At 37.7% G+C, this 27,358-nt stretch overlaps 1 protein-coding gene across 1 annotated transcript; it reads right to left on the bottom strand.

Moving 5' to 3' along the window:
• Positions 1-222: 222 nt before the first annotated feature.
• npc1 (Niemann-Pick disease, type C1) lies at positions 223-26,818 on the bottom strand. The gene is made up of 25 exons (XM_079876015.1): positions 26,653-26,818; positions 21,599-21,727; positions 19,271-19,377; positions 18,890-19,053; positions 17,345-17,512; positions 16,891-17,140; positions 15,991-16,076; positions 15,180-15,547; positions 13,155-13,381; positions 12,430-12,530; positions 11,625-11,727; positions 11,301-11,490; positions 9,498-9,680; positions 9,173-9,287; positions 8,937-9,064; positions 7,131-7,265; positions 6,847-6,936; positions 6,572-6,762; positions 5,886-6,001; positions 4,758-4,887; positions 4,097-4,297; positions 2,376-2,607; positions 1,858-1,971; positions 1,603-1,765; positions 223-749 (listed from the first exon to the last, which is right to left on the bottom strand). The coding sequence occupies exons 1-25, from the start codon at positions 26,758-26,760 to the stop codon at positions 670-672; spliced, it is 3,879 nt and encodes a 1,292-aa protein (XP_079732141.1). The 5' UTR covers positions 26,761-26,818; the 3' UTR covers positions 223-669.
• Positions 26,819-27,358: the final 540 nt, after the last annotated feature.

Consider the following 27,358-nt stretch of genomic DNA (forward strand, 5'->3'; position numbering starts at 1 on the left):
GTGCAGAACTTTGTAAGTAAACATTAAAAAAAAAACAAGTAATGTCTATTATGGTACCACTGCAACCCATTTTCCCAACTTAGTTAATTAGCTAAGACTTAAGTTGTTTTACTGCCTGAAAACCACAGTTCTGGTAGCGCTAGCAGAGAACTGCTAGCCGCTTGTGTAACATGTTCTTGTCATAGCATCACAATACATCAAGAGATTGTCCATCGTGGCTCATTGTCGACAGTTCTTTCATTATTTGTGAATTTGACAGTAATTAAATGAAATATGCTAACAAAAAATGAAAAAGAATTCACACAAATAAATAAAAATGATTAGTTATACACATTTATACAAACAAAAACGTTGCCCTCTTGATACTTTCGTCTCCTTTGTTGTCTAGGTTGGTTTACCACAATGACTGCAGCGTTACATGTGGTTACAGCTTGTTTTGGATGTTTACACACATTTAAGGAAATGACTGGTGTCTCTCCCACATGCCGACTCTCCTTACTGTATCATTTCAATACTGAAAGTCTGTCCTTCAGAGTTTAGGTTTCTTTGGTGGATGTTGAAAGGGAAAGCTTCTGAACACCCAGAGGAGAGTCCTGAGTTCAGTCTGCCGAAGTGTTTTGCTATGCGTGTAACATGGAAATGTAAAGCTGTGGTTCAGCGTCCCAGGCGTTAGTAGATGAGCCGCTCTCTCTCTGAACCCACTACCCTGTTGCGAGCAGCCATTGCTTTTGCTTTATTTACAGATGGGCCTGTGAGAAGAACGAACCTTTTTAGAACTTCTTGCGTCAAAACAAATATATTTTTCATCATGTTCATTCCTTTATTCACATAAGCTTATCATTTGGTTCAGAAGGCTTCAGAAATCTAGGGCCCTATGAAATTATTAAAATACATTTTTCTAACATTTTATTTGTTCTGGATTCAGCTATTTTTCATTTTAAGTTTTCTCCATTCAGATTAAATGGTTAAATTAAAAATTTTAATAAAAAAAAAAAAACTTAAAATCATGGAACTTCTACAATTTAACTAATTATTAAAAGACAGTTTTAAAATCCTTTTTCCCACCTAAATTTGTCACAAACACACACTTTAAAATGTAATACTTAAAGCATGTATAAATCAACTGAATTCATAAAACTAACACAATATTTTTACAATAATATAGCACTAAGAAATGTTTTATTTCAGAAATGAAATAGTTTGTTTTAATTGTTCTGCATTTATGATTTAATACCAATGTATTCTCAAAAACTGTGGTAATCAAATCAAGGCATAAAACATTACATTTTAAAAAACGAATCAAATTGCCACAAAATAAAAGGGATTGCAAAATTTTCATTTGATTAAACACACAAAGTGCTGCACAACGGAAGTTGTGTAAAACTCCTTAAAGCTTTAATAATTGTATTATCATAATTATTAATATTATTACTTGTAGAAGTACATTCCTCTGTACAATAGTAACAATATTAATAGTCACAATTTCTTCAAGTTAAACCGAACTTTTATTTTGACGGGTTGTCTTTGAGTTTCTGTAAGTTTCAATATTGGGTGAACGACTCCTTTGCGACAAATTGTGAATGTTAAAACGTCGTGATTTACCTGCATAACTGAGTAACACCGGCAGGAAGATGAGGCCGTGAGTGGCTCCTAGCAGGACTATTGCAAGGTACATGCGGAAGTAGAAAATCTGGAAGATCTGGGATTTGGACAGGGCGAGAATCAGGATCCCACCAAATTTAGTGAGGGTGATGCCGCTAAACACCTGCGGATCCAGATCAGCATGTTAGAAGGTGCTTCATTGCACTCATTATGTAGTTTGTGTATGTTTGTGTAGCAGTAGGTCACATGACTCACAGAGCTGCCCATGTGTGCCAGCGCCTCCTCCGCCCGCTCCACCCTCGAGCTCCTCGTACTGACAGAGAAAGCCCTCACTATATGACTGCAGAACTCCACGGATATGCCAACACTCTGCAAAAAACAACAATAGGCCACACATTTCTCCATAAATAATTACGTGTGCAGAGTTTTAATGGTATTTGTTGAAAATCAAAACAAGCATTCCTAAAGTGCTTTAAAAATTGGGTTACACTTTATTTTAAGGTGTTAGTACTTAAATGTGCAATTACATTGTAACTGAGTAATATTAATTAACTACATGTACTTACTATAGGGTTAGGGTAGGATTAGGTTGAGGGTTAGTTGCATGCAATTATGCATACTTTACTGTTATTACTATGGTAAGTACATGTAACATATGTAACAAGGACACTGTAAAATAAAGTGTTACCAAATATTGTATATCATAGTGGGTTCCAGTCACAAAACTTCAACAGATGTGTATCCCACAAAACACTCTTCCTTTGTTCACTCACCATGACAAGGTTGACCAATGAGACGGCGTTGAGGCTGATGCTCCACAGCCACATGACTCCGAACATGTTGACCAGGATCATGGCAATGGTGAAGGACACCAGCACTGCCGACCACAGCTCGAAGCCCAAGAGCACCGTCGACACCACAAAGATGGCCAACAGTGACATACCAAGGTTAAAGGCAGTGTCGTAGACGATAGTGAGGTACTGTTCATAGAAGACGTAGAATATACTGTCCATGGGGGAAAAAAAGGAATGTACAAATGAGGCAGGGGCTATGATGATCGAGTTAATTACTTATGCTAATTTGCCCTGTTTAGTAAATCTGGCCCTGAGAGCACAATCCCAAAAAGTGCTGATGGGCTGGCGACGCACAAACTGAAGAACACAGACGCAGCCGGATCATTTCCATAATGGCCAACACAATCTATTAAGAGCAGAGTAAATTAGCGTCTGGTTTAAGACATGCTTTTTTTGGCTGTTAAATAATGGCACAAATACCAGTAAATTGACTAGCGCAAACCTTTAAAGTTCATTTAAAGTCCCCCTGTAGTCAATTATTGTATCCCTTAAAACTCATCTTTGATCACCAAAATGACATTTAAAAAATGTTTCCTTTAAAAAAAAATATTCATGCCTTAAAACAGCTTGAATGTAACTCTACACCCTTGCCTCATTTAGTATACGCGGTTCTATGAATATGCAAACTAGCCCCGCCTCCACTCACTCACACCAGTTCAGAGATCCACTCGTTGATGATCACTCGTTGACCTGATTGGTTATAGGGTGTAACAATACATTGATATGGATCGATGAAACGTCTAACGATACGATGAATCGATGCCACACGACCATCTACGCATTTCAAAAGCACGCATTTTCGTTTACACACCATACTGTCTGCCGGTGTGTCTTTAGAACGTTAATCTCCTCATCTGAAATAGACGGCTGACAAGATTGACTGAACCCTAAACACGTTGTGTCACAAAAGCCGGTATTGTCCACTGTCAAGGCATCGCGAGTTCATGTTTTACAGCAGAAACCGACAAGACACCAACACCACACAGACATATAAACAACATTAAAAACTTGATTTTCAGCCCAGGGGGACTTTAAATGCTCTCCTCCCATACATTTAGCATCTGAAAGGGAAACTCCTATAAATGCATACGCACCACGTCCTGTCCACGCTTTTCAGCACTAATTTTTCACAGCGTGTCTTTAGTAAATCCTGACAGTAGTTTAACGCCAAAAGAGGGTTTGCGTTGGCGCAAGCTGTTAGTGAATCTGGCTCTAAATGTGATAGACAACTGACAATCCTAGTATTATTACATAACAAATGGTGAGGCCTAAAAAAAAGGGCAGCCCTACATAACTGACCCTCATGAGGAGGACACACCAGTTTGCATTCATAGAGTTTTAGATTTATGATACATTTGCACAATTTCACCACGCTTTATGGGTCACTAAGGATGATCTTTGCTTTCCTGAACGGTCCATGTGACTTTGACTCTGCTGCTCTTTTTAAGCATTTGTTTTGATACTTAAAGTGAATGGATCCTTATTTCAGAACAGCACGGATCTCTTTTCAAGTTTGTCTGAAGCCAGGGCTCAACAGTAAGGATGGTTTAGCCTAGTGACACACCTGCACAAATGCAATGCATCTTGGGTAGACTTAAATGACAGAGCAAGACATCATCTCATGCTCAAGGTGTGTTTACCTGTAAGGGAAGACACGGTAACTCTTGTCATGCGGTGTGATGGCCTGCGTGATGTTGTCCGTAAGCTCTCGCACCATCTTCAAGGCGTCGATGTAGTCAGCTGATGTTTTTAAGATGGTGTGATAGCTCATGAAGTATGTGGCGCCTACGTCAGTGTCGTTCTCTTTCAGATCCACAGCAGTGCTGTACGCAGCATGACCGCTGCGCAGGAAAGAAAAGGAGTTATTACTCACAACAGGGTTCCCAAAGCTTTTTTCTTCAAGAGAATCATTTAAAATAATGCAAGTCTTTCACAAAAAAAAGAATGAAAGACCATTTCGTTTTGGTAATTAAAAACTGAAATGTTTTCACAGTGAAGAATCAAATAATGCAGATGCAGAAGTCTCAGTGGACAAAAACACCTGAATGTTTAAAAAGTTTACCAGTTTCCTGCTATACAAAACACTTAAATTATTTGCTAATTGTGCAAAACGTTTTTACTCTGCTTACTGGTAAAACCCAATGCACCCAAAACCTGAAAATCGCATACAATCAGCCAATCACGGCTTGCGATTTCAGCAAAAATGTAAGTTGTTGTGTACAATATACATCAGATGGTCGCTAAACGGATGGTGGACATGTACTGGATGGCAAATCTGCTCATAGAAAAATGTAAACTTACCCTTTTCCACACTTGATATTCGGGTTGTCCGAGAGAAACATGGGGAGGAAGTGCATGAATTCGGTACCATTAGGCCTCTGTTTCCCACTAGAGGTCATAGGTCTGCAGTGAACGCAGCTCTTATCCACCACTGATGAAAAAAAAAACCCATCATGATCAAGATACAGTGAAAAAGCAAAAGTTTTAAAAAAAGAAAGAATAAAAATTCTGTCAACACCTTTTGTGCTCCACAGAAGTCATACAAGTTTGGAACAACATGAAGGCGAGTAAGGCTGAGTTCACATCTGATCAACTGACCTGGTGCCATCAAACAAGCGGATCGAGACCTCTGAAAAGATGAGTCTCTGGCCACTTACAAATTAACTCTGGTGCGGTTCGAATGAAATATGAACACAACACGGACCAAAGACATGTAAACCAACCAAAGTAGGACGTGATGTCACAAGATGTGACCCTAAAAAGGACAGAATGCTCAAGCAAACTATTTTTTTCTCGTCATAGACTCGATGTTGCCCATCACAGTTTGGTACAGGCATCTGAACCATGTCTCCATGATCCACTAGGGATTCGACTACTTTACACATTTGATAAACTCTTCACGAGTTCTCAGCTGGTCAAAATACCATCATAAAACGCACATAAAAGGAGTGAGTTAAACCCAGCAAAGCATTGTTTTAGATGTTCGGTACTTTCCTTCGCAAAATATACATCATAAAAGTCTTTTTTTTTTGTTTTGTATCATTAGGTTCGGTGTTAAAAAGGACAGTGAGAACGCTAAACGAATTAAGGACTAAATGTATCATTATCTTTTTTTGTTTTTTGATCCAGACCAAAAGAACCAAGAGAACCAAACAAGTGTGAACATACCCTAAATGACAAAATACATTTTTTTTGGGTGAACTATCCATTAAAAAAAAACCCACAATTTGATACTAAAAATGCTTTGATTGTAAGGATATATGCACATATATCATGACAAACAATTCCCATCGAAATCTATTTGCAAAGAGTGAGTTCAAAGACCCAAGAACAGTGTGATCTGTACAGTGGAATCTGATGTCAAAAGCATAAAGGTCCTCTGGTGCAGTGGAGGTCAAGGCTCTGTTGATTCGCTGGATAATGGTTTACCTGAAGCGTTGCAGAAAGCTCCTGTTGCGTTATAATATCTGCAGCAGGACGACTGCGGCTTCACCCAGTCAAAGTAGTCATCCAGCCAGGACGATGGGACGTTGCTGATCTTAGTGCTGAAATTGCGACACAGGATATTACCATATTGATCTGACAGAGGTGATTCATAAACTGAAAGCAGTTAGTAAATTCGGAAACTTTCTGGGAATTTCCTACACTAAAAGGGACTAAAAAAATAAAGTAAAAAACTGTTTATTGTAGTTAACTGAAACATCACAATTTTTGGTAACACTTTATTTTACAGTGTCCTTGTAACATATGTTACATGTACTTACCATAATATTAATGGTAAATTATGCATAATTACATGCAACTAACCCTCAACCAAACCCTAATCCTACCCTAGCCCTATAGTAAGTACATGTAGTTAATTAATATTACTCAGTTCTTAAATATATAATTACACTGTAACAATGACACCTTAAAATAAAGTGTAACCCAATTATTTTTTTAAACTTGAAATAAAATAAATATTAACTGAATATATGCATACATTTTATTTCAGCTTGTTGCCAAGGCATTTAGGTTAACTTGATGTACTAAAATATGAATAAAATGATAATAAATCAACACTGGTGTACTGAAACTTCTTCCTCACTGAAAAGGAGTCAAAAAGTGTCACTCACTAGTTATGCAAGAGAGAAGCGGCATAAATTTGCTGGACTAGAGAGTCGTTGTTGCAGCCGACTCCGCCACACACCGCGTTCTGGCCCTCCGATGTTTTGTAGTCATGTCCATCCTCTACCACAAAGTAAACGGGCGGCCCGGTGTGCAGGTACTCACTCAGATTCCTAAAGTAATCCAGCATATAGGAGTCCTGCGACAGGGAGATTTATGTTCAATCTGTCTCTTTAGAATGCAATTGTCTGTCAACAATGTGAAGAATGGTATATATACGTACATCAGGCATGGACAACGTCTGCTCAAGTCCAATCTCCACTTTATTGACAACGGCTATACTAAATGACAGCATTCCCACAAACACAGCAACCTGTAGATGAGAATCAGAAACCTGAACTGGAGGATGAACTCTATTTGTACATTATTGCCATGTTTAGCTAAACTGGTAGACCAATGTCATGGGTTCAATTCCCATAAAACGCATACAGATAAAATGTATACCTTGAACCAAAAGTATGATAATACATTATAATATATAACAATATCAAGTTGCTTTACACCTACCACCAGCGGGCGCACCCAATCCTTTAAGATGAAAGGAGCGTATATCTTCTTAAAGAAACGGAACAGACAACCTTCGGATTTCTCTTGCGGTCCATCAGGCAACTTTACACAGCACAATATATCCGTCCGATTCGCCTGGGGGAAAAACAAAAACATAAGCCGAATATCTTAAAGCATCTCAAATCATTATCAGACCATTCATACTCGCATATCAATACAAAAAAAAAATGCTGCTTAAAAATACAATGGTATAAAAGCTAATCATGCTACTTTCAAAAAAAGTTTGTTACTTGACAAATGAAATCGGTAGCTGTGAATAAGCATTTTATTTTCAAATCCACTTCATTATTTTACATTATGTTTCTAGTAACCAAGGATGATAATTACTAAAAACTGCTCTAAATATAAAAAAACTGCAGAGTTCACACCACAACTATAATGATAACAGCCAAGAGAAACAATATCAGCTCATGAGCGGTAAAAACATTGACAGCCAATCAGAATCTATCCCACTTTAAGAGCTCCAGCATTTAAAGAGACAGGCGCAAAACTGCAGTGCGCGAGTAGAATAAACAGAACGATATTGTCTGATGGCGTGGACGCTAATATAGTTATCTTTATCGTTATCTTCATAGTTATCATTCTTAAGGTGAACAGGCCTTAAAGGAGAACTCCGGTCAATTTTAACATTGAGCTAATTTTTTTGTACATTTGGAGTGCTGTCAGTACAGAGAACAACGACAAAAATCGGTGTTGCCTACACCGTGTTATCCTCTTTTTAAAATTTGCACCCTTTTGACTTCAATGGGGCAAGTTTTAAACCTGCTTTTAGCCTCTTAACATCCTTGATGGGTCATTACAAGTGCACCAGCCATGTGAGTGATTCCTTCAGAGTGAACACGGGTCAATCTGACTGCAGTAGATGTGAAAGATATTAATACAAATGATGTTATTTCAGCCAGCGCTCATACCTGTATTTACATCCTGTTTTCGGTCAAAGTCCATAGTAATCGATTGTCGAGTTCACGCGCATTGGTTTAGTACCTATGATCATGCGCGTGAACTCGACAATCGATTACTATGGACTTCAACCGAAAACAGGATGTAAATACAGGTATGTGCGCTGGCTGAAATAACATCACTTTTATTCATATCTTTCACATCTACTGCAGTCAGATTGACCCGCGTTCACTCCGAAGGAATCACTCACATGGCTGTGCACTTGTAATGACACATCAAGGATGTTAAGAGGCTAAAAGCAGGTTTAAAACTTGCCCCATTGAAGTCAACAGGGTGCAAATTTTAAAAAGAGGATAACACGGTGTAGGCAACACCGATTTTTGTCGTTGTTCTCTGTATTGACAGCACTCCAAATTTACAAAAAAATGAGCTCAATGTTAAAATTGACCGGAGTTCTCCTTTAAAGAAATAGTTCACACAAATATGTACATTTTCTAATTATTTAAATCCCCCCAAGGGCATCCAAGATGTATACGACGTGTGACGTATACACATTGGGAAAGTCACGCGTAATGTAGGCAAGTGTGGATAAGAAGCTCTGACCAAAACAAATGGTTGTTTCTGTATGTGTTTCAGTTTATTGTATAAAATTTTTTTTTAAAAAAAGCCTTTTATCTGGGATGTAAGCTCCTCTTGTAAACAATGGGGCAGTTTTTGCCGCCTATGTCACGTGTGACATTTCCAACGTCACTTGAGAGGTCATGAACTGAACCGTCTTGGGGTGAACTATTCCTTTAATTCTCTATTCTCCCACAGCTAGAAGTGGTGTGACCTTTGACCTCTCACCTCTTGTCTCTGGATGTCCAGGCCCAGCAGAGACACAAAGCAGCTGATCTGCAGGAGGAAGTCAATGAAGACGGCCAGACCAGCGAACAGAGAGAACGTCCTCACCGCAGGCATGGTGGACAGAGCACCTGTGGACATGGAAACAGAAACTATCGGCATCTGGAAAGGGAAATGAGAATCAAACGATCCAACGATCATTCGTAAGTAATAAAGGAGTCAATTGCAGGTCGACATACCTAAAAAGAAAGCAACTGTCTCGGAGAACGAAGAGAGGAACATGCTGGGAGCCACCTCTCCGAGGATACGGCCAATCTGCTGATGAAGCTCTTCCTCCGCCATCCGCTCATCTCTCTGAAGAAAACAAAAATCTATTACGAAGGCAAACAATCTCAACCTTCAACAACTTTACGAATGATGAAGTGGAACCAAACTTTTTAGGAACTAAAAATGCTCGCCCGAGTTATTTTAAGTGCAAGAAGTCAACTGACATCAACAAAACAACCACAGGACTTCTCAGAATGTCACGTTTGAGCTAACATCTGTAAAGACATCACCACACACCTGGTAGGTTTGCACAATGATGAAGATGTTGTCCACACCCACGGCCAGCACGAGGAAGGGAATGACTTCGATGACGATGAGCGTGAGGGGGATGCCGATGTAGCTGAAGATACCCAGAGAACACGCCACTGAACTCAACACGATCAGGATACCAGCGATACCCAGAGAGATCTTGGAGTCCACCTGTACACCACACATTCAAATGCAGTATTTCAAATAAAATGATGAGAACATGCAAGGTCTGTCTAATGACAGCACTCACATGAGCGAAAGAACAGCCAAAGAAAAGAGAAAATATAGATCTGTACTTCAATAAGGGTTTTCAAAATTGAAATGGTCAACCGTGGGTCATTTTAAACCCAGGGTAAAATTGCTTTACATTGCTCAGAATTAACCCAGGGTTAACAATTAATCCTGGGTATTTATAAACTGATGTTTCACACTGTAAATTCCTAAACCCTTCTTATTTTGTGGTGTCAGTGTCATTGAATGGATCACTTGACCGGTTTATAAAACCCCAAGTAAAAAACTGTGCTAACCCCGCTTTAAAAATTACAAAGTGTGAAACGTTTCTCTACCCGGGGTTAAAAGCAAAGTTGTGTTTACAAAGCGAATGTGCAAAGACCAAGTCAAACGCCCTTTACAATTTAAAAAAAAAATAATAATAAAAGGAATAACAACGTTGGACGATTTTGAAGTTTTTCGCCCTATCCTACGTTTTCCACCTACATCAGTTTACCACCTGACCTTTCCAACGTGATTACGTAATGCGTGAAGTCGTGGACGTGCAAGACGAGCATTTGTGGTGAAACAGTATAGATATTTGTATTTTTTTAGAAAATGGCCGATAAGATAAGTTCCTTGGCTGGGATCGTGTACAGCCCTTTGAGGCTGCACTGAAACTGCAATTTGGACCCTGGTTGTACCCCACTGAAGTCCACTATATGGAGAAAAATCCTGGAATGTTTTCCTCAAAAACGTGAAAGAAAGACATGAACATCTTGGATGAAGTGGGGGTGAGTAAATTATCAGGAAATTTTAATTCTGAATTGAACAGAATTCTGAACTGCAATATGAAAAACCTGTGTTAATATTAATAATACATATAAAAATGTGCTATGTGGCAAAGTATTAGCTAAGGGAAATTTATACATTTTCATATTAAAGTGTCACTGTCTGAAGATTAAACAGTAAAAGTTTTGTGGTATATTCAGAATTGTATGAAGAAATACAAAGTTTTAAAGCCCTGATATACTTCAAGAAAAGAACAAACTGGTGTGAGATCGCTTCGAAAGAAAAGTTAATTTAGAATTTGTTTAGGCAGTTCGAAACAGCTTGCCAATATGAACTTCCCGTTGAAACACACTGGAGAGCTGCTTTATAGGAGAAAATGAAGTTGTAATTCTAATTGAAAGCGACATTGATTTTAAGTTTAATACTGTAAAGCTGCTCGCGTTCAAGCAGAAGTCTGTTGTACAAAGTGCTGTATAAATCAAAATAGCGTGACCTGATTGAAGAGCTGAATTGCAGAGCTGGTGCAAACATTTCCACACCACTATGATCAGATTGTTTTTTTCACTAATGTCATTGTTATTGTACGTTTATTTTGTTATCGAGGGGAAAGTGTGCGGCACTTATTTCTATATTCATCTAAACGCCGTTATCGGCAGTGTGGGGGGTGTCGGGATGTTTGCTAACAGTTCATCTCTGCAAAATGATTTCAAATTCTTTATACCTCTAAGAGTATATCGGGGCCTTTAGACTTAAAGCCACACGCAGAATGGAGAGTCATGAGGGTCTTACCAGCAGGCTCCGGCAGCTATTAATGTGTCCCAGAGCCAGCGAGATGTAGACGAACATGATGACGTAGCTGATCACGATGGTGGTGACATCACTGTTGCTCTCGCGGTCGATCTCATCCTCGATGCTGCGCTCCGAGCTGAACGAGATGATCAGGTTGGGGTTGCTATAGTTCTTCACAAAGTCGATAAACCTGTGGAGGTATGAATAAAGTTACTCCTAAATGCTTGTTATATCTTTTGTAAGCAGTAGTTGTCATTCTAGATCAGATCATTTATTTCATAAATAATCACCTATTCATAAGATTTACTAACTTAACACACTTACACTCTCTCCCACGCCAAAGCTTTGCCTAATTTTTCAGTGTCGTTCAGGTAGTTGTTGACTGGAAAGGTGATCACTAGAGCTGTGGCATTGTTGTAGGCGTTGTCTTTATATGAAAAAGGACAAAACAGAAACAAAAATTATCGACTGTAGATGCAGGTGTCGTTGCGTCACTCGGCTGTACACGCTGCAAAGTTTCGTTAGTGACAACCGCATTAAAACGAGGGACTGAATCTGAAATTGCAATGTTTGATATAGTGATTACCACAGCAATGGACGGGACAAAGAAATCTGGTATGTCAAAATAGATCTGTGCATTATGTCTTGAAGAGTATGTGCAATGGACCTGCCAGACCTTTGTTTTTCATTTCATTACCAACTTATTTGATATTTTTAATGCAATTTTTACTTAATGTAACAATATTTGAAGGCTACATGCTTGGTTTAATGTTTTACTCAATTAAAAGCATTAATAATGAACTAATTTCATTTATTTAATATTGTTTTCAAACAGTAAAATAAAAACAATAGTTACAACAGCTGTTGCTATGGTACCGAAAACCATTCAATTTTACCAGTATTTTGAGACTGTCTTTGCAAAGTTCAATGCAGTTTTGAGGAGAAAATACTCAATGGTGTTGACTTGTGAATTTGCACATGGTTTGTCTTAAAAACACCACATAGACATATAATTTCCCACATAAATATATAACAACATTAAAAGCTGGATTTTCACCACATGGGGGACTTTAAGATCACAAATATGTCTTTGTTCTTTTGTCTTTGTGTTCAGTCCTGTCAAACTCACCCTCAAATCCACCAAGAACAAGCCAGGGGAAAACTGGACCTCCATATGTACCCATGCAGGGGTCATGAAAGTGGCCCGTGTCATCCAGGGCCGTGGGAGAACTAGGACCGAAAGCAAAAGGTAAGAAAGCCTGAGTAAAACTCTAAATTCTAAAGGTGGGAGTTTAGTGTATTGGGAGTTTATTCAAAGTTCAAAGTTTAATGGAAACAAATGCATTATAATTCATAATAGAGTGTTGCAGGGATGGTGTAATTTCGTAGGGCAAATCCCAGAAACAAGTTAGCATTATAGCACTTTATATAATGTGTTTATAATCGCACTCTTGCAAACTATTCCAACTCAACCTCTCTGGGAAAATGTTAAGGACTGAAAGAGTTGTCTGACGCTTAATAATGGCGACGCTGAAGTTGTGTGACCGCAGTGTATTTCGTTTATAGCCTACGTTTAGCTTTTTACTTCTTCCGATTGCATTTACGCTTCAAAATTCATTAAAGTTGTGTTCATTTGTGAAGATAATCATAATGAACAAAACATTAAGAATAATCAACTTTTGTTGGTCACAGAGCTTATTTTCTGCAATAATCCAAAAGCCTATCGTTTTCGTCGAGGGAAACAGGGTGATGCTATTCAGAGTTGACCTACAAAAGTACATCATCACTGCAGCGCTCCATCAATCAAACCCCCCCCCCCCCCCCAAAAAAAAAAAAACAAACAGAAAAGCTCACCTGACACAATACAGAAAATGAGTGTGGTAGTCAAAGTAGACTTGGAACTCGTCAGCAAGCAAATGATCCAGGACTTCATGGCTGTTCTGGTAGTAGTTTAACACACTCAGGATGGTACAGTTGTCATTGTACGGAGCCAGTGGAGAAACACAGATGTCTTGAAGAGTCACCGTCTCTCCTTTATATTCAGCTTTTAGATTTGTTATTTCTGTCTGGAGATCCAACACCTACATGGAAACAGAGGAGAGGAGAACACAGAAAAAACAGTGAGTATGGTAGATCGAAAACACTAAAAATATTAACAAAACATCAAATCGCTCAAATTTCACTCACGTAACTTAAAAAAAAAAACCCTACTGTTTTAAAACACTTAAGCCACACTTAAAAAGGCTTAAAAAGTCACTGTGAAAGGCTCCTACAATAGATTTTAACATCATCAAATCTACTTAAGTGGCTTTCAAGTTATACTTGATATATCAGATATTGTCAGATATTTTCCTAACATTCACCATCATCAATGGGACTGTATGGTTTACCTTACACACTAGAGCCGCACAATTCTGGATAAATTGAGAATCACAAATTTGTATTTAAAATAGAGATCACCGTTCTGAATAGACGACTAAAAATAACATGTAATTCAGTAGAGGTTCTGGCAAAATATGAATTGCTGCAATCCATTTAAAAATATTTAAATTATTTGAATTATTATTTAAAAAAAAATCTGTTTGATTGAACGATTCAATGACTCACTCAAAGTTTTCACTTGTTTCATTACTGGATTTTTTTTTAAAGAATCTCTTGAATGAATGATTCAATGGCAAATACATTTTTAACAGTCACTTGTCGCCACCTACTGGTGCAACGATGAAATTCACACAATCTTTATGTCAAGTTACTTTCAAAAGGTGATTTTCTCTATTCTGATCGCTTTCGTAGACATCAGTGTTTATATCTGAACTACACATTTTTCCCCCAGTACTTCTGTGATCATTTAAATTATTGTAAGACAGAAATTATGATACTGTATGATTTCCGCAAAGCCGTTTCATACCTAAACATGACAACTGCTCTCTCCGGCTCAGCGGAAGTGCAGACGCTAATCTGAATGTTCGCTGTGATCGTACTTGTCAAAGGTTTAATAGACAGAGTTGACGAATCGTCACTGAGGAATAAGATGGCGTGAGTGTTTGAATCGAGATCGCATTGCTATTGTTTGAGGGCGCACTCACACTTAAAATGCTCCCCTGTAGAAACGGGCCTGGCAGCTCGCGCAAGGTCTAGACACGGTGAAAGTTTCCTGATTGTGACGGATGGCCGAATTTACATGACACATTATAAATTAGCATTAGCCTAAGTTACCTATTCTGCTATATACAGTGTGAAAAAGAAGAGAAGAGGATAAAGGTGGATAAAGACAGAGGTAAAGTGATTGTAATGAATGAACAGTTTATCTAATTGCATAGTAGTAAGATACTGTAATTTAATGGCAGTTATTTTTACCTTAAACTTTATGCTAGCAGTTGTTCTGAGTTCTCCAGAGGCCCCAGACATTGTGATTTTGTAACAATCATGTCAATTTTTAGATGCATTTTTATCACTTTTTTTTTAAATTAATGTTTTACTCTACAGTTGTGCAGTTTTGGGGGGTTATATGGCTTTTTTTTTTTTTTTGCCAAAATTAGTAATGATATTTCTATACAGGTTTATTAAAAATAGTGCAATATGTATTATTTCTTCCTTTATTTTACAGTTAAATTATTATTTTTGTATACAGGGATATTTTTTTTTTTAAAATGTCACAGAAGCACTTTGTTCCTACATGAACCGCCTACCTATTTGCACGTCAATAAAAAAAGACTTTGTGGTATTTGGCATATTTGTTTTTGCAGTAGTTTTTGGGGGGTTATTTTTCCTGTAAAGATATCGAGATATATATCGTATATCGAGATATAGCAAAATATATCGAGATATATTTTTTGCTCCATATCGCCCAGCCCTACACAGTACTACTTGTTGACTTGCCTGATGGAGGAGTGATATGTTCAGCATGGGGGAAAAGTAGATGACTGGTCCAGACTGGGGTGAAAAGAAGCCCGGATTATCCCACGTGGTGGTGATGATGAGCTGCTCAGTGCGGAAAAATGGCCCAAAGTGCTGGTCGAAATAGTCCTTCTCCTGCCTGGCCCTGCTGCTGGGAGACGACCAGAGCTCCACCGGGTTGGTGGTGATGCGCATGTAGGACAGTCCTGCTGAGCAGATGGACACCAGCACCACGCTGGTCAGGATCACAGTTAAGGGCTGTCGGACACACAGTGAGCCCCACCTGCTGAAGATAACACGCAGCAGGTTCTCGAAACGCTCGCCCAACGTCTCGCTGCAAGTAGCTTCATCTGAGGAATAAGGACCACATTCAGTGAGGACTGAGGACTGGAGGAAACGTGCTAGTTTGTGGAGAAGTGATCATTTTGTTGGATGTTAAAGGTGATGTGTGCACCACTTGTACACACAAAATTCAATTGCAATAATAATAGGCTGTGACAAAACAATACAAAGCCGACTAATGGCTTAAATATATGGGCTCATGTACCTCTCTCATTCGACACGAATCCAAATATTTCCATGGTTGTGATGTAACATTTAATTGCTAACCTATTAATTCTTCTGCAAACAACGCTTTGTGCTTCACTAGTGTCGTATTATTCACGTAAAACAACATAACACCACGGTGGGGCAGTTGTCAAGTTGACTTTAATAATCAAGTTTAAAGAATAAATAAAATACTTTATAATTATTTAAATAATTTATTTAAATAATACAATAATAATTTGCATACCCACAAAATCTGTGCCATTAGAGTTCACGGAGTAGGGCTGGTTGCTGTCAAGAATAGGGCCATATTCAGATGTGACCATCCTCCGTCTGTAATTAGATAAACAAAAAATAAATACAAAATGAACCAATAAATAAATGAAACCAATGAACAAACAAATCTGGACTGATAGGTGTGCAGTTACTTTTTATGGAAAGTCATGCGTTTCATTACCGATAACATCACGTTTTTCTCAAGAGCGGAGATTTTAATAAATATACATACATATATATATATATATATATATATATATTAACATGCCTAAGACTTTTGCACAGACTTTTGTTAACATGCCTAAGACTTTTGCACAGTACTGTATGTATATATATATATATATATATATATATAAATTAACTAAATTAATAACTTTTTTTTTACAACAAAAATGAACCATCACTGAACTTACCCAAGCTTGACTATGACGCTATTTTCTTCTAGAAACAAACTTCTTTGTGTTTATACAATCTGCAAAATGCATTACTTTACTAGTTACTTGAAAAAGTAATCCGATTATGTAACTCGGGTTACTCATAATGCGTTACTGACACTGTTAGTGACTAATAATTACCAGGAATGGGAATCAGCAGACACCTGGCAACACTATATCATACTGATATGTCTGGGTTATGAATATATTGTGATTTTTTTATGTTCAGTTTGCAGCATCCAAAATATGCTGTGATATATTGACTTTTTACTCGCTGGTTTCCCTTTTGTCAGCATTGGACTTTGGTGCTTTAAGCAATTGAGTTTTGGTTAAAACAACATCACTGGGTGTGTTGTTTTGTGCTTTATCATGCAAATAAACCCTTCTGCAATGTCAGATTGTTTTGAGGAACTGTCCCTCACAAATCTTTAACTTGCCTGTAACACCATGCTCCCAGCACGGCTCCAAAGAAGATGAAGAGGAAGGCTATATAAGAGCACCACATGATGAGGGTCATGGCGTCCAGGCCGAGGATGGTCCAGGGGGGAAGGAGCGGAGGAGGCACGGGTGTGGGACCACACGCTTTACTGCAGTCCTGACAGGAGCAGGGCCCTGAGCCGTCATCCAGAGACTGTGTGCAGTTAAACGTCCTGTTGCTCATGGGAGTCATGCTCATGACGGGTGCATCTGGGGACACCAAACATTTTCAACACCGAAATCAATCTCGAGAATATAAGCGTCATGGATGCAAAACAGATTTTGAGTAACAATATATGAGTTTGAAAGCAATAAAATGAGTGGATTACTTCAAGTAACAATGTTGAAGCTTATAAAGACGTTTTATGAGTTGAAACTCGTTAGGAAATCTTGTGATTCTGAAAGTGCTTGTACCTGAGAAAACCGGGTCGATAGCAAAGGGGGCTTGGCCATTGTTGATGTCGAACATGTACTCTATCCAGTTTTGGGGAGTGCACTCGCTGGCGTCTCGCCCGCACAGCAGACTGAGGGCTTTGACGTTGGTGGAGGGAGCCTGGACGTCACTGCAGGCGTTATACATGGCTGTAGAGAGACGTCAAATAAATTACTATCATATTGGTTACCTACCAGATTTTATACAACAGTTAGTTACAGTACTCTAATTTGATTGGCCGAGTAATTTTATATATCAGTACTGGGACATTTGTTTCACTTCACTAGCGTTCATGGCGTCCCAGAACAGAGTACTGAGTGATGCAGAGTGCAAAGTCAGAGCGTTGGTGTTTTATCTCGCTCCAGGTCAGGATCGAGCGAGGCATCTTTCACCAGCGAGCAGAAATACACATCCAGAGTGACCACAGAATGCTTTGAAATGTAAATGAACTGGAATAAACAAGTCCTGATATGATCTGATTTTAAGACTGGACAAATCAGAACACCACATATACATGTGTGCCAATTTATTCTGGATGCCTATTTATTATATAAGAATAATAAGAAGAATCATCAGCTTATCCACAATTAAGTATTTTGTTATTATTAATTATTTTGCTATTATTAATATTAAATCAAATAATATTATAATAAATAGTATATATATATTATTAGTAGTAGTAGTATCAGTAGTATGGAAAAATACTAATTATAAACTAATATATAAATACTAATTTTATCCACAATTATTATTATTAATGTGTAATAATAATAATAATAATAATAATATCAACAATGATAAGTATTTGACATGATTAATATTAACATATAATTATAAATAATTATAATTATTATTAGTAGTAGTAGTAGTTGTATGTAAATACTACTACTTATAATAATTTTATCCACAGTTAATTATTATTATTATTATTATTAATAACAAATAATAATATTTTCCACAATAAGTATTATTGTTGAAATACTACTACCACAATTAATTATTATTATTATAACTATAAGTAGTAGTATTAGTAGTATGGAAATAATACTAATGATTCGAATACATAAATACAAATTGTATCCACAATTATTATTATATTTATTAATTTATAATAATAATTATCTGTTAATATTAATAACATCAAAAAATACTTATTCATTGTTGATAAGATTATCATTATTCTTAGTAGTATGTAAATAATACTAATACTAATGTATTAACAAATAATAATGCTAATCTTTTCCACAATAAGTATTATTGAGATACTACTACTAATAATACAAAAAATGCCCAAAATGAATTCTTATTATTATTATTAATAATAATAACCAATATATTGCACAACCTTAACACTAAGAAATACTTAGTAGATGGTTTTCTAATGTGTGTTTTAAAAGCAGTTTAGGACCCATTGTCAGAGATGAGGACTAAGTGTTGATCAGGACTGTTGACCATTTCTGAATCAAGGGCTTTACTGAAGTCAGTCCCGTTCTGATGTTATGAATCAAGCATCTTCTGTTCCTCACCATTGGCAAAGGTCTGGCTGATGTAATAGGACACCTTAACCACATTGGTTTTGTCTTGCTCCGGGTCTGGAGAGAACTCTGTGGCATTGACGAACTGGCTCTGTCTGGGACTGCAGGTGAGCTCGCAGAACAGGGTCATGAAGTTGAAGAAACATGCTGGACACCTGGCACACAAAAACAGGGACAAGTTCAAGCTGCACATTATATTACTGCCATAAACTGGGCAACTCTCCCAATGTAAACTGTGTCAAGCAAGTACATGTTTGGTTTCAACTGAAAAAGTGACTTGGATTAATCAATAACCTGCTGGTGACTCAATAATGGGCCGATTTACAAACTGCCTACTGTCTCTGTATCGTCATAGAGGCATTTCAGCCATACCTGGACAGGTACTGAAGGGGGATCTGGATGTTGCTCTTCAGAGTCGTGAGCTGTTGGGTGTCGCAGCAAACCCTGTTGTCCCCATAGACCAGCCCAGGACAGAGCTCCTGAAAAAATGATATAAAGATTAGTTCAAACAAATGTAGGACTTTAAACTAAACTTGCTGTATGCTTAAAAGACCCTTATTTTTATCTAATAAACTTTTCCAAAACATAAATAAAATATACTTTTTTATAAGATCTTTAACAGTAAAAGCAAAAAAACACAAACCATGAGAACAAAAATAATGAAATTTGTCTACTAAAATAAAAGCAATGCAAAAAAAAAAAAAAAGCACAGCAAAAGTAAAACATGCTGATGCATCACGAGAATGAGAATACCAGCAAAAAGTTATATACTAAATAGAATACTAAAATTATTTTTTTATTATTTTTCATTTTGGGGTCAAATGTGACCTGGACATATTTTTGTGATATTTACCATGAATCATTGCTTTTGATGACAATTCCATTCAATTTTTTATTTGATTCTTTGCTAACCGTTTGCCTGGGAAACGGAAGACAGAAGTGTTTACGATGGTCTAAAAAACAGTCAGTCACTCTCTTTAGCAATTTGCTTAATGCTGATGTTGTTGTAGAAATGAAACTTCTCATAGTTCATGCAAAAGGAAGCTAATAAGTCCAGTGAAGCGTTGCCTACTGTAGTCTACAGGGCTTTAGGGGTTCCTACGCTTTAAAGTACAGGAAATGCCAAGCGTGACTGTCTCCCATGTCTGAACAGTGACTGATCAAATAACATCGATTCAAACCTTGGTCTTCATTCACACACTGCCTACAGCATGTGTCACTGTGTGGTTTGACATGTGAGATAATAGGAAGAAGCCCTTTTGAAATGTCAAACTAAAGCCATGTTAAAAGAAAAAAAAAAAAAAAAAAAAAGAGTCTCTGTTAGATGTGTCACGATTGTGAATTTTGTTCTGACAATAAATCAAATAAATAATTGCAATGAAGTATTAAATTGTCTGTTTTGCTCCTGTCACTTACAGTGCAAGCATAATACATTGCATATATATATAAATAAAATTAAATAAGCTCATATGATTTTCTTTAATGCTGTGAAAATAATATTTTAAGTTAAAATGTATCTCTTTTGGTTCAACTTGTATGTAGCCTAGTATATATTATGAAGTCAGACAGAGGTGGGGGTTTTATATTTCTTCTTCCTGTCTCCACAGAAATAAAATAAGTGACTGTTCACCTTGTCCATGTCATTAACTGTGAGTGAAAGTCTAAGAACCAAGAATATTTGGCATGAAGCAAATGTTGGAGTAAAATTTGATGACAAACTTTGATGTTACTTTTTGAAAGTTTGAAATTACTTTGAAAAGCTTGAAGTTTGAAGGTCAGAGAAGTCAATAAAATGTTGCTAGCATGTTTTAACACATTGCTAGCATGTTTTAACATGATGCTAACATGTTGTACATGTTTCTAAAACATTTCTAGGATGTTTTCCCAAGCTGCTAACAGGTTTTAACCAGACTGTAAAAAAAGATGGACGACGCCCCTTCGCTCTCTTCCATTGATGAGAACTGAAGCCGCCAGTGTCCCGATATGGCGCTGACATATTGGAACTTGAGTCTGCGCAGTAGCGATCTCGGGACCAGACCTGCGCAGTCGTGAGCAGGAAGTAAAGCCGCGAAGTCAACGCTCCGCCCTCACTCTCGTCGGGAGAGTGCATTCTGCACACCTTTTTGAAAATTGATTGCAGTACGACAAGAGGCTTGTTAAAATAAAGTAAATTCAATCTCCTCAGTCCTCCGAAGATCCCGAAAAAAAATGTCCGTGGTGCTTCAGTGACTACTTCGCTCAGAGAACCTGTCAATCATGACGTTACACCACCGCATCATGTAACTAACGAAAAACCAACTTATTTTTGAAACAGACACTTGAACTTACATCAGCGTGATAAAAACGACAGCAAATGAAAGAATCCACCTTTGGAAAAAAGATATTTGAAGTGTAATTTAATTGTTTAGTTGGTATCACGTCCCGTTGACTAACACGGGGAGGCGGGGCTTATGACCTATACTAGGACCAGTCACCAGGGGGCGATCGAGACGTTTTGGCTTCACTTTTCAGGGCTTGTGCGGCACGCTTGGTTTTAACACACCGCTAACATGTTTTAGCATGTTGCTAATCCGTTTTAACATGTTGCTAGGATGTTTCTAATTAAGGTGAGTAAATGACGACAGCTTTGTCATTCCTTCTAAACACTACGACACATCATGAAGAGCAGACTACCGGTCGTGAAGGTGAAGGTCCTCTTACCTGTAGCAGTTCCAGTCCTTCATCAGGTAAAGGTTTAGGAGGGCCTGTGTAATTGCAGTTTAACTTCTTCTCCTCTACTACAGTGGAGTTTCCACATTCTCCATACCAGATACAGTGCTGGCCATGCACCTGGGCGGACATTGGGAACAATAGTTTAGGAATAACAATATATAAACACAGTATTTCTTAATCTTTCAGATCATCATCTGCTCTGAGCATCTGTTCGGCATGACACGCAACCACTGATGTTTAAAATGAAATGTTCCTCAAAATCAGGGTTCTTCCCCTTTTCAGTTTTATTTGTGGGGTTACTTTCAAGATAACAAGATATTTCACTTTATTTGGTGCAGGAAAAAAAATCCCTCCAATAAACCCGCCAAGACTGCAACCACGTCACTCATCGTGAACGAGTCTCACTGAAACCAGAGAGGGTGTGCATTCCTCAGCTATTTCGTCAGTTTTGCAGTCATGTGACTAGAATTCAGCAGAACCGCGTCTCCACCCAGTCTGAACTTCTGACTGATGCATAATCAAAATGACATACTGGCATTTAGACTGAGGAACTGTCGAGCTTTTGTTGTGCTGAGGCTGAATCTGGAAACAAAAGAGCGTGACTTGACCGTGCATGTGACTGAGGGCTGGACCATCCCTTACGCAGGAAACCTTGGGACAGCCGAGTCATCATATCTTTTTCCCCGTTTGCTCTGTTGTGCTGGACGATACAAGGACAACCTTATGACTCACTTATTGACATGAAACTATGAGTAGGCTGGGCCGAAGAAATTCAGATCATTCACATGTGAAATCCCCTACAAAACAAAGATCTCCCAAAAAGCCTAACCTAGTCTGTTTTTTCTTCAAAACTGGTCCAAAATTTTGAAAGCCAGTTAAATAAAAAAGATAGATCATTCTCTGATCACCTCTTGTCTAACTGTTAGTTGGTCGAACTAGTTCTTAAGACACGGTCTTAACATAGCGGCTAAGTTTATGCAGCTGATCACACTATCAGTGACTGATAAGAAACAGACTGAACTGAATCTTCCCTCGCTGTTCTTCTTAGTCATACGACTGAGATAAAAAGGCATCATATCAGCCAAGCCCAAGTATTCTATTGTTCACAAATCTAATCCAGGTCACTAATAAACTTAATTTAGAAGAGTGCATAAATAAACCCTTAGTTGACTAACAAGTGGTAATGGACCAATATATCTCAGGCTGATTAGTCACATGATAATTAGCCATTTTGAAATGAATGGTATTGGAAAAACAAAATAAGTTTGGCAAAATTTGAAGTGCTCTGAAATCTAACAAGTGCTTTTGTCAGTAACAATAGGTTCTATTTTCAAATATGTTAGTGAATACTGTTGATATAATGTGAAATAAATGCACATTTGTGCTATTATTACATTATATTTGTACTTTTAATGTGGCTGAAATTGATTAAAAATATAATAATGTCAACAAATGTCAATTCCAAAACACAAATAGTAGAGAAAAAAAAAAGTATATATATATACACAGGTGCTGGTCATATAATTAGAATATCATCAAAAAGTTGATTTATTTCAGTAATTCCTTTAAAAAAGTGAAACTTGTATATTATATAGACTCATTACATGCAAAGTGAGATATCTCAAGCCTTTATTTGTTATAATTTTGATGATTATGGCTTACAGCTTGTGAAAACCACAAAATCAAAATCTCAGAAAATTAGAATATTACATGAAATCACACAGTAATTACACAGTGATACCATGGTCATTGAACCAGGTTTTGGTTCTTTTGGCAGTGTGGGCAGGTGCAAATCCTGCTGGAAAATGAAGGAAGCATCTCCATAAAGCTTGTCTGCTGAAGGAATCATGAAGTGCTCTGGAAATGTCCTGGTAGACGGCTGTGTTGAGTGGACAGCACAGTGGACCAACACCAGCCGATGACATGGCTCCCCAAACCAACACAGACTGTGGAAACTTCACACTGGACTTCAAGCATCTTGGATTGGGTGCCTCTCCATTCTTCCTCCAGACTCTGGGACTTTGGTTTCCAAATGAGATGCAAAATTTGCTCTCATCAGAAAAGAGGACTTTGGTCCACTGTGCTTTATTAAATCCAGAGTCAACGCAGCCGTCTACCAGCACATGTTCAGAGCACTTCATGCTTCCTTCATTCTCCAGCAGGATTTGCACCTGCCCACACTGCCAAAAGAACCAAAACCTGCTTTAATGACCATGGTATCACTGTGTAATTACTGTGTGATTTCATGTAATATTCTAATTTTCTGAGATTTTGATTTTGTGGGTTTCATAAGCTGTAAGCCATAATCATCAAAATTATAACAAATAAAGGCTTGAGATATCTCACCTTGCATGTACCGAGTCTATATAATATACAAGTTTCACTTTTTTAACGGAATTACTGAAATAAATCAACTTTTTGATGATATTCTAATTTTATGACCAGCACCTGTATATATATATATATATATATATATATATATATATGCAAATATGGATATAATGGGAGGACAGCTCTAATTTTGAAAACATTTGTATTTAAAAAATTAGAGTATAATACAAATCTGCACTGCCATTATTCATCAAATAATGTGCCTGTAGTATTGTATGACAGAGCATCGGACTCTCTCTCTCTCTCTCTCTCACACACACACACATATTATTTTTGGTCATCTTGAACAGAACCAGCGCGGAAAATGACGAAAGCCTGCGGGCGCGTTACAATATTGAGGTCTGATTGGTTATTCACTGATATTTATAACTCATTAATTATCAGTAGATAATTTCAATATTTAATTTGCATAAGTTTTGCATATACACAGCACTGTTCATCTAACAGGGATGGTAAGGAGGATGCTGGATTTACAGGGGATGCTTCTTGTCTTTTTTTTTCCAACAAGGCGGATGCAGAGACAATATTTGTATGGTCTTGTCACGGACTCAGACTCGAGTAAGCTGGTCTCGACTGCAACACTGAAAATATGAGCGGAAAATCAATTTGAAACTATGCTGTACTATCCAATCTTTCATTAATTCAAACTAGATAATCTGTGCAACGTGTACTACTTACATTTTCAAAATGTCAAATACAATGTAATATTTATTAATACAAAATGATTCCTTGATAGCCTAACTTGCATTTTTTTGAATTCTCAGTGTTTTGTACAGTAAACGTGTTTCTGTCCAAGGTTGTGTGTGTGTGTGTGTGTGTGTGTGTGTGTGTGTGTGTGTGTGTGTGTGTGTGTTGGTCCAGTGCTTATTTTAGCGCAGGTCTTTCAGCATTATTTTGACAGACCACGGGTATTTTTAGATAAGAAGTGAAAGTGTCAGAATGAAGAAGTTACAAAGTAACTGTAGGCTTTGAAGCTTTACAAACTGAGAAACAACTAGAAAGTAGATGTTATTATTTGATATTTAGACAGAAGGAAACAAGGACGTCACTAGGCCCTTTTAAGGGGGGGGGGGGGGGGGGTTTGTTAACGCAAATACAGCGCTTCAGTTCACACACATGAAGGACATACTTTAGAAAATGTCATTTTAATTTAAAACGGATTATTGTGGATGATGTAGCATTAGATTAACCTGCAGTCGTGTAGAGAAATGATAAAAATATACTGTAAAAATGATTTGTTGGTTTTACATAAAAATGCAAGTAGCCTTAACCTGGTTGCCTTAAAAAAATATGCGTTCTTCAAAACTAAAAAATTTGAGTTAATACAAAGAAAGAGATTAGTTTAATCAACAGAAAAGGTATGCTAACAAATCATGAAAATTACAGCCTGGGTTTTAATTTCACTTTGAATTTTAGAAGAGGCATATTGATGGATTAATGTGCGGTTATTATTAACAATAGCAATATTGTTTAATACAGGGCAGATTGAACATATTGCCAATCTAGACAATTAAACTAAATATGAGATTTGTGTATTCTACATGAATATTAATGAATATGATCAGTTTAGTAAAAATTATTTGAAACAAAATCGATACTCAGAGCCCGCCTTGATATGTAGTGATGAAAGTGGTACCACTGAAATCCTAAAATTAGAATTAGGAAATGGGACAAATGAGCTCAACTAGGATCACTTGGTTACCAAACACTCGTGATGTTTGTCTCAGGTTGCTAAAGGAGAAATTATTTTCTGACTCACTGTCAAATGATCCGATATAAGAAAAAAAAACCGTCTTGAAAGTTGATTTGAATGTTTCATATTTGGTGTCAAACAAACAGTGGCTGCACATGCTAGAGTATGCCACCTTTGAACCAACATGAGATTAGACAGTTGATTTGGACTACATCCCAACAAACACACAAGCAGGGAGCTCGAAATGAAAATAAATGCCCATGTTTCTTTGAAGGAAATGCTAAATGAAAGCAAGAGCACTTGAACTTGGGACTTAGACAGGTAATCCCCTTCCTGCATCTATTTCTAGTCGACGTGAAAGAGTGGTTGTCTCTCAAAACCTAGTGAGCTACCCATCTAGACAGCATTTTCGTGCATCACAGGATATAGTAAATCCGAAGGCCAAAAAATGCTGCCTACACAGGTGGCTCTCTAGGCTTTGGGACACATCCATCATCATCCAGTGTGTCGTAACGCAAACTCAAGCCATCAATCAGCTTAACAGCTCTCTTCCCTTCCTTTAAAAACAGCATAACCGCGCTTCTAGTCAACTAAACGCTGATCTTGCAGGTTAGATCATCATGTGCTCTTGTGTAAATCTGAAAGGACTGACAGATGATTCTTATGATATAGACAAATCATATTTCCTCTGTCCATAAGCTTCGAGTGGAGTTTAACGAACAGATGAAAACAGCCCGTTTCGTTCTTCCAACGACAAAAAGACATCTCCTAGTAAAATCAGGGCTTTTGACTTCAACAATACGCATCATTTCTTTCTGGGATTTGACCAGTCCAGACGTGATCTGCCAACTCTTGGAAACTGTCTGGCTATTTGAAGTTTGTGCTAGCCTAGGCTACAAATTACGTACACAAGTTACAGCCACAATAACATAAACAAACTGCGCGTCGTCACACTTACCCACTGTGATAATAAAATGATGGCCCATAAAAGACAGAAAATCTGTTTTCCCCCCGGCAGAGGCATTGCTCCTCTGACTCCAGAGCTCTTCTCTAGAGTAACTCTCATCTGTTGGACTGAAGCTCAAGCTTTCTTATTTCCTTCCTGTTATCAAACGCCTTCCTCTGAGTGTGTGTGCGCGCGCGGGGTTTAGTGTTGCTGCCCCCTGCCGGACGAGAGTGTGTAACACAGCACAAAGGCTGGGCGTGTTCATGTTGTGACGACGACGTGGCTCATGAATATTCATTAGTTACGTGACGCTCGTTAAGTTGATTGGCTGAAAGGTAAACGTGACGACTGAACGCGTGAGCTTGACTATATTAATATTCATGAGCCGGCGACAAATAGAAGTTGAGTGTGTATCCACCATAGGGTATCCACCCTTAAAATTAAAATTTAATAACTGAAGTAAATTGCTAGCTGACTTTACATAATTTTTTCTTGTTCTTTTAGGTATCATAATAAATTGTGCTTTGCTTTCTGAGGTTACTTTTACTTTTTATTTCTTTCTTTCTCTTTTTCACAATGGCAGTCAAACGGTCACATGATGAACTTGCTTATTTCAACGATTTCAACTCAGCCACAAAAAAAATGTATTCTCTTAAAGGGACACTTCACCCAAAAATGAAAATTCTGTCATTGTGCTCATAACCTGTATGTATTTATT

Source organism: Squalius cephalus (assembly GCF_949319135.1).
Source record: "Squalius cephalus genome assembly, chromosome: 7".
NCBI classification, from domain to species: Eukaryota; Metazoa; Chordata; class Actinopteri; order Cypriniformes; family Leuciscidae; genus Squalius; species Squalius cephalus.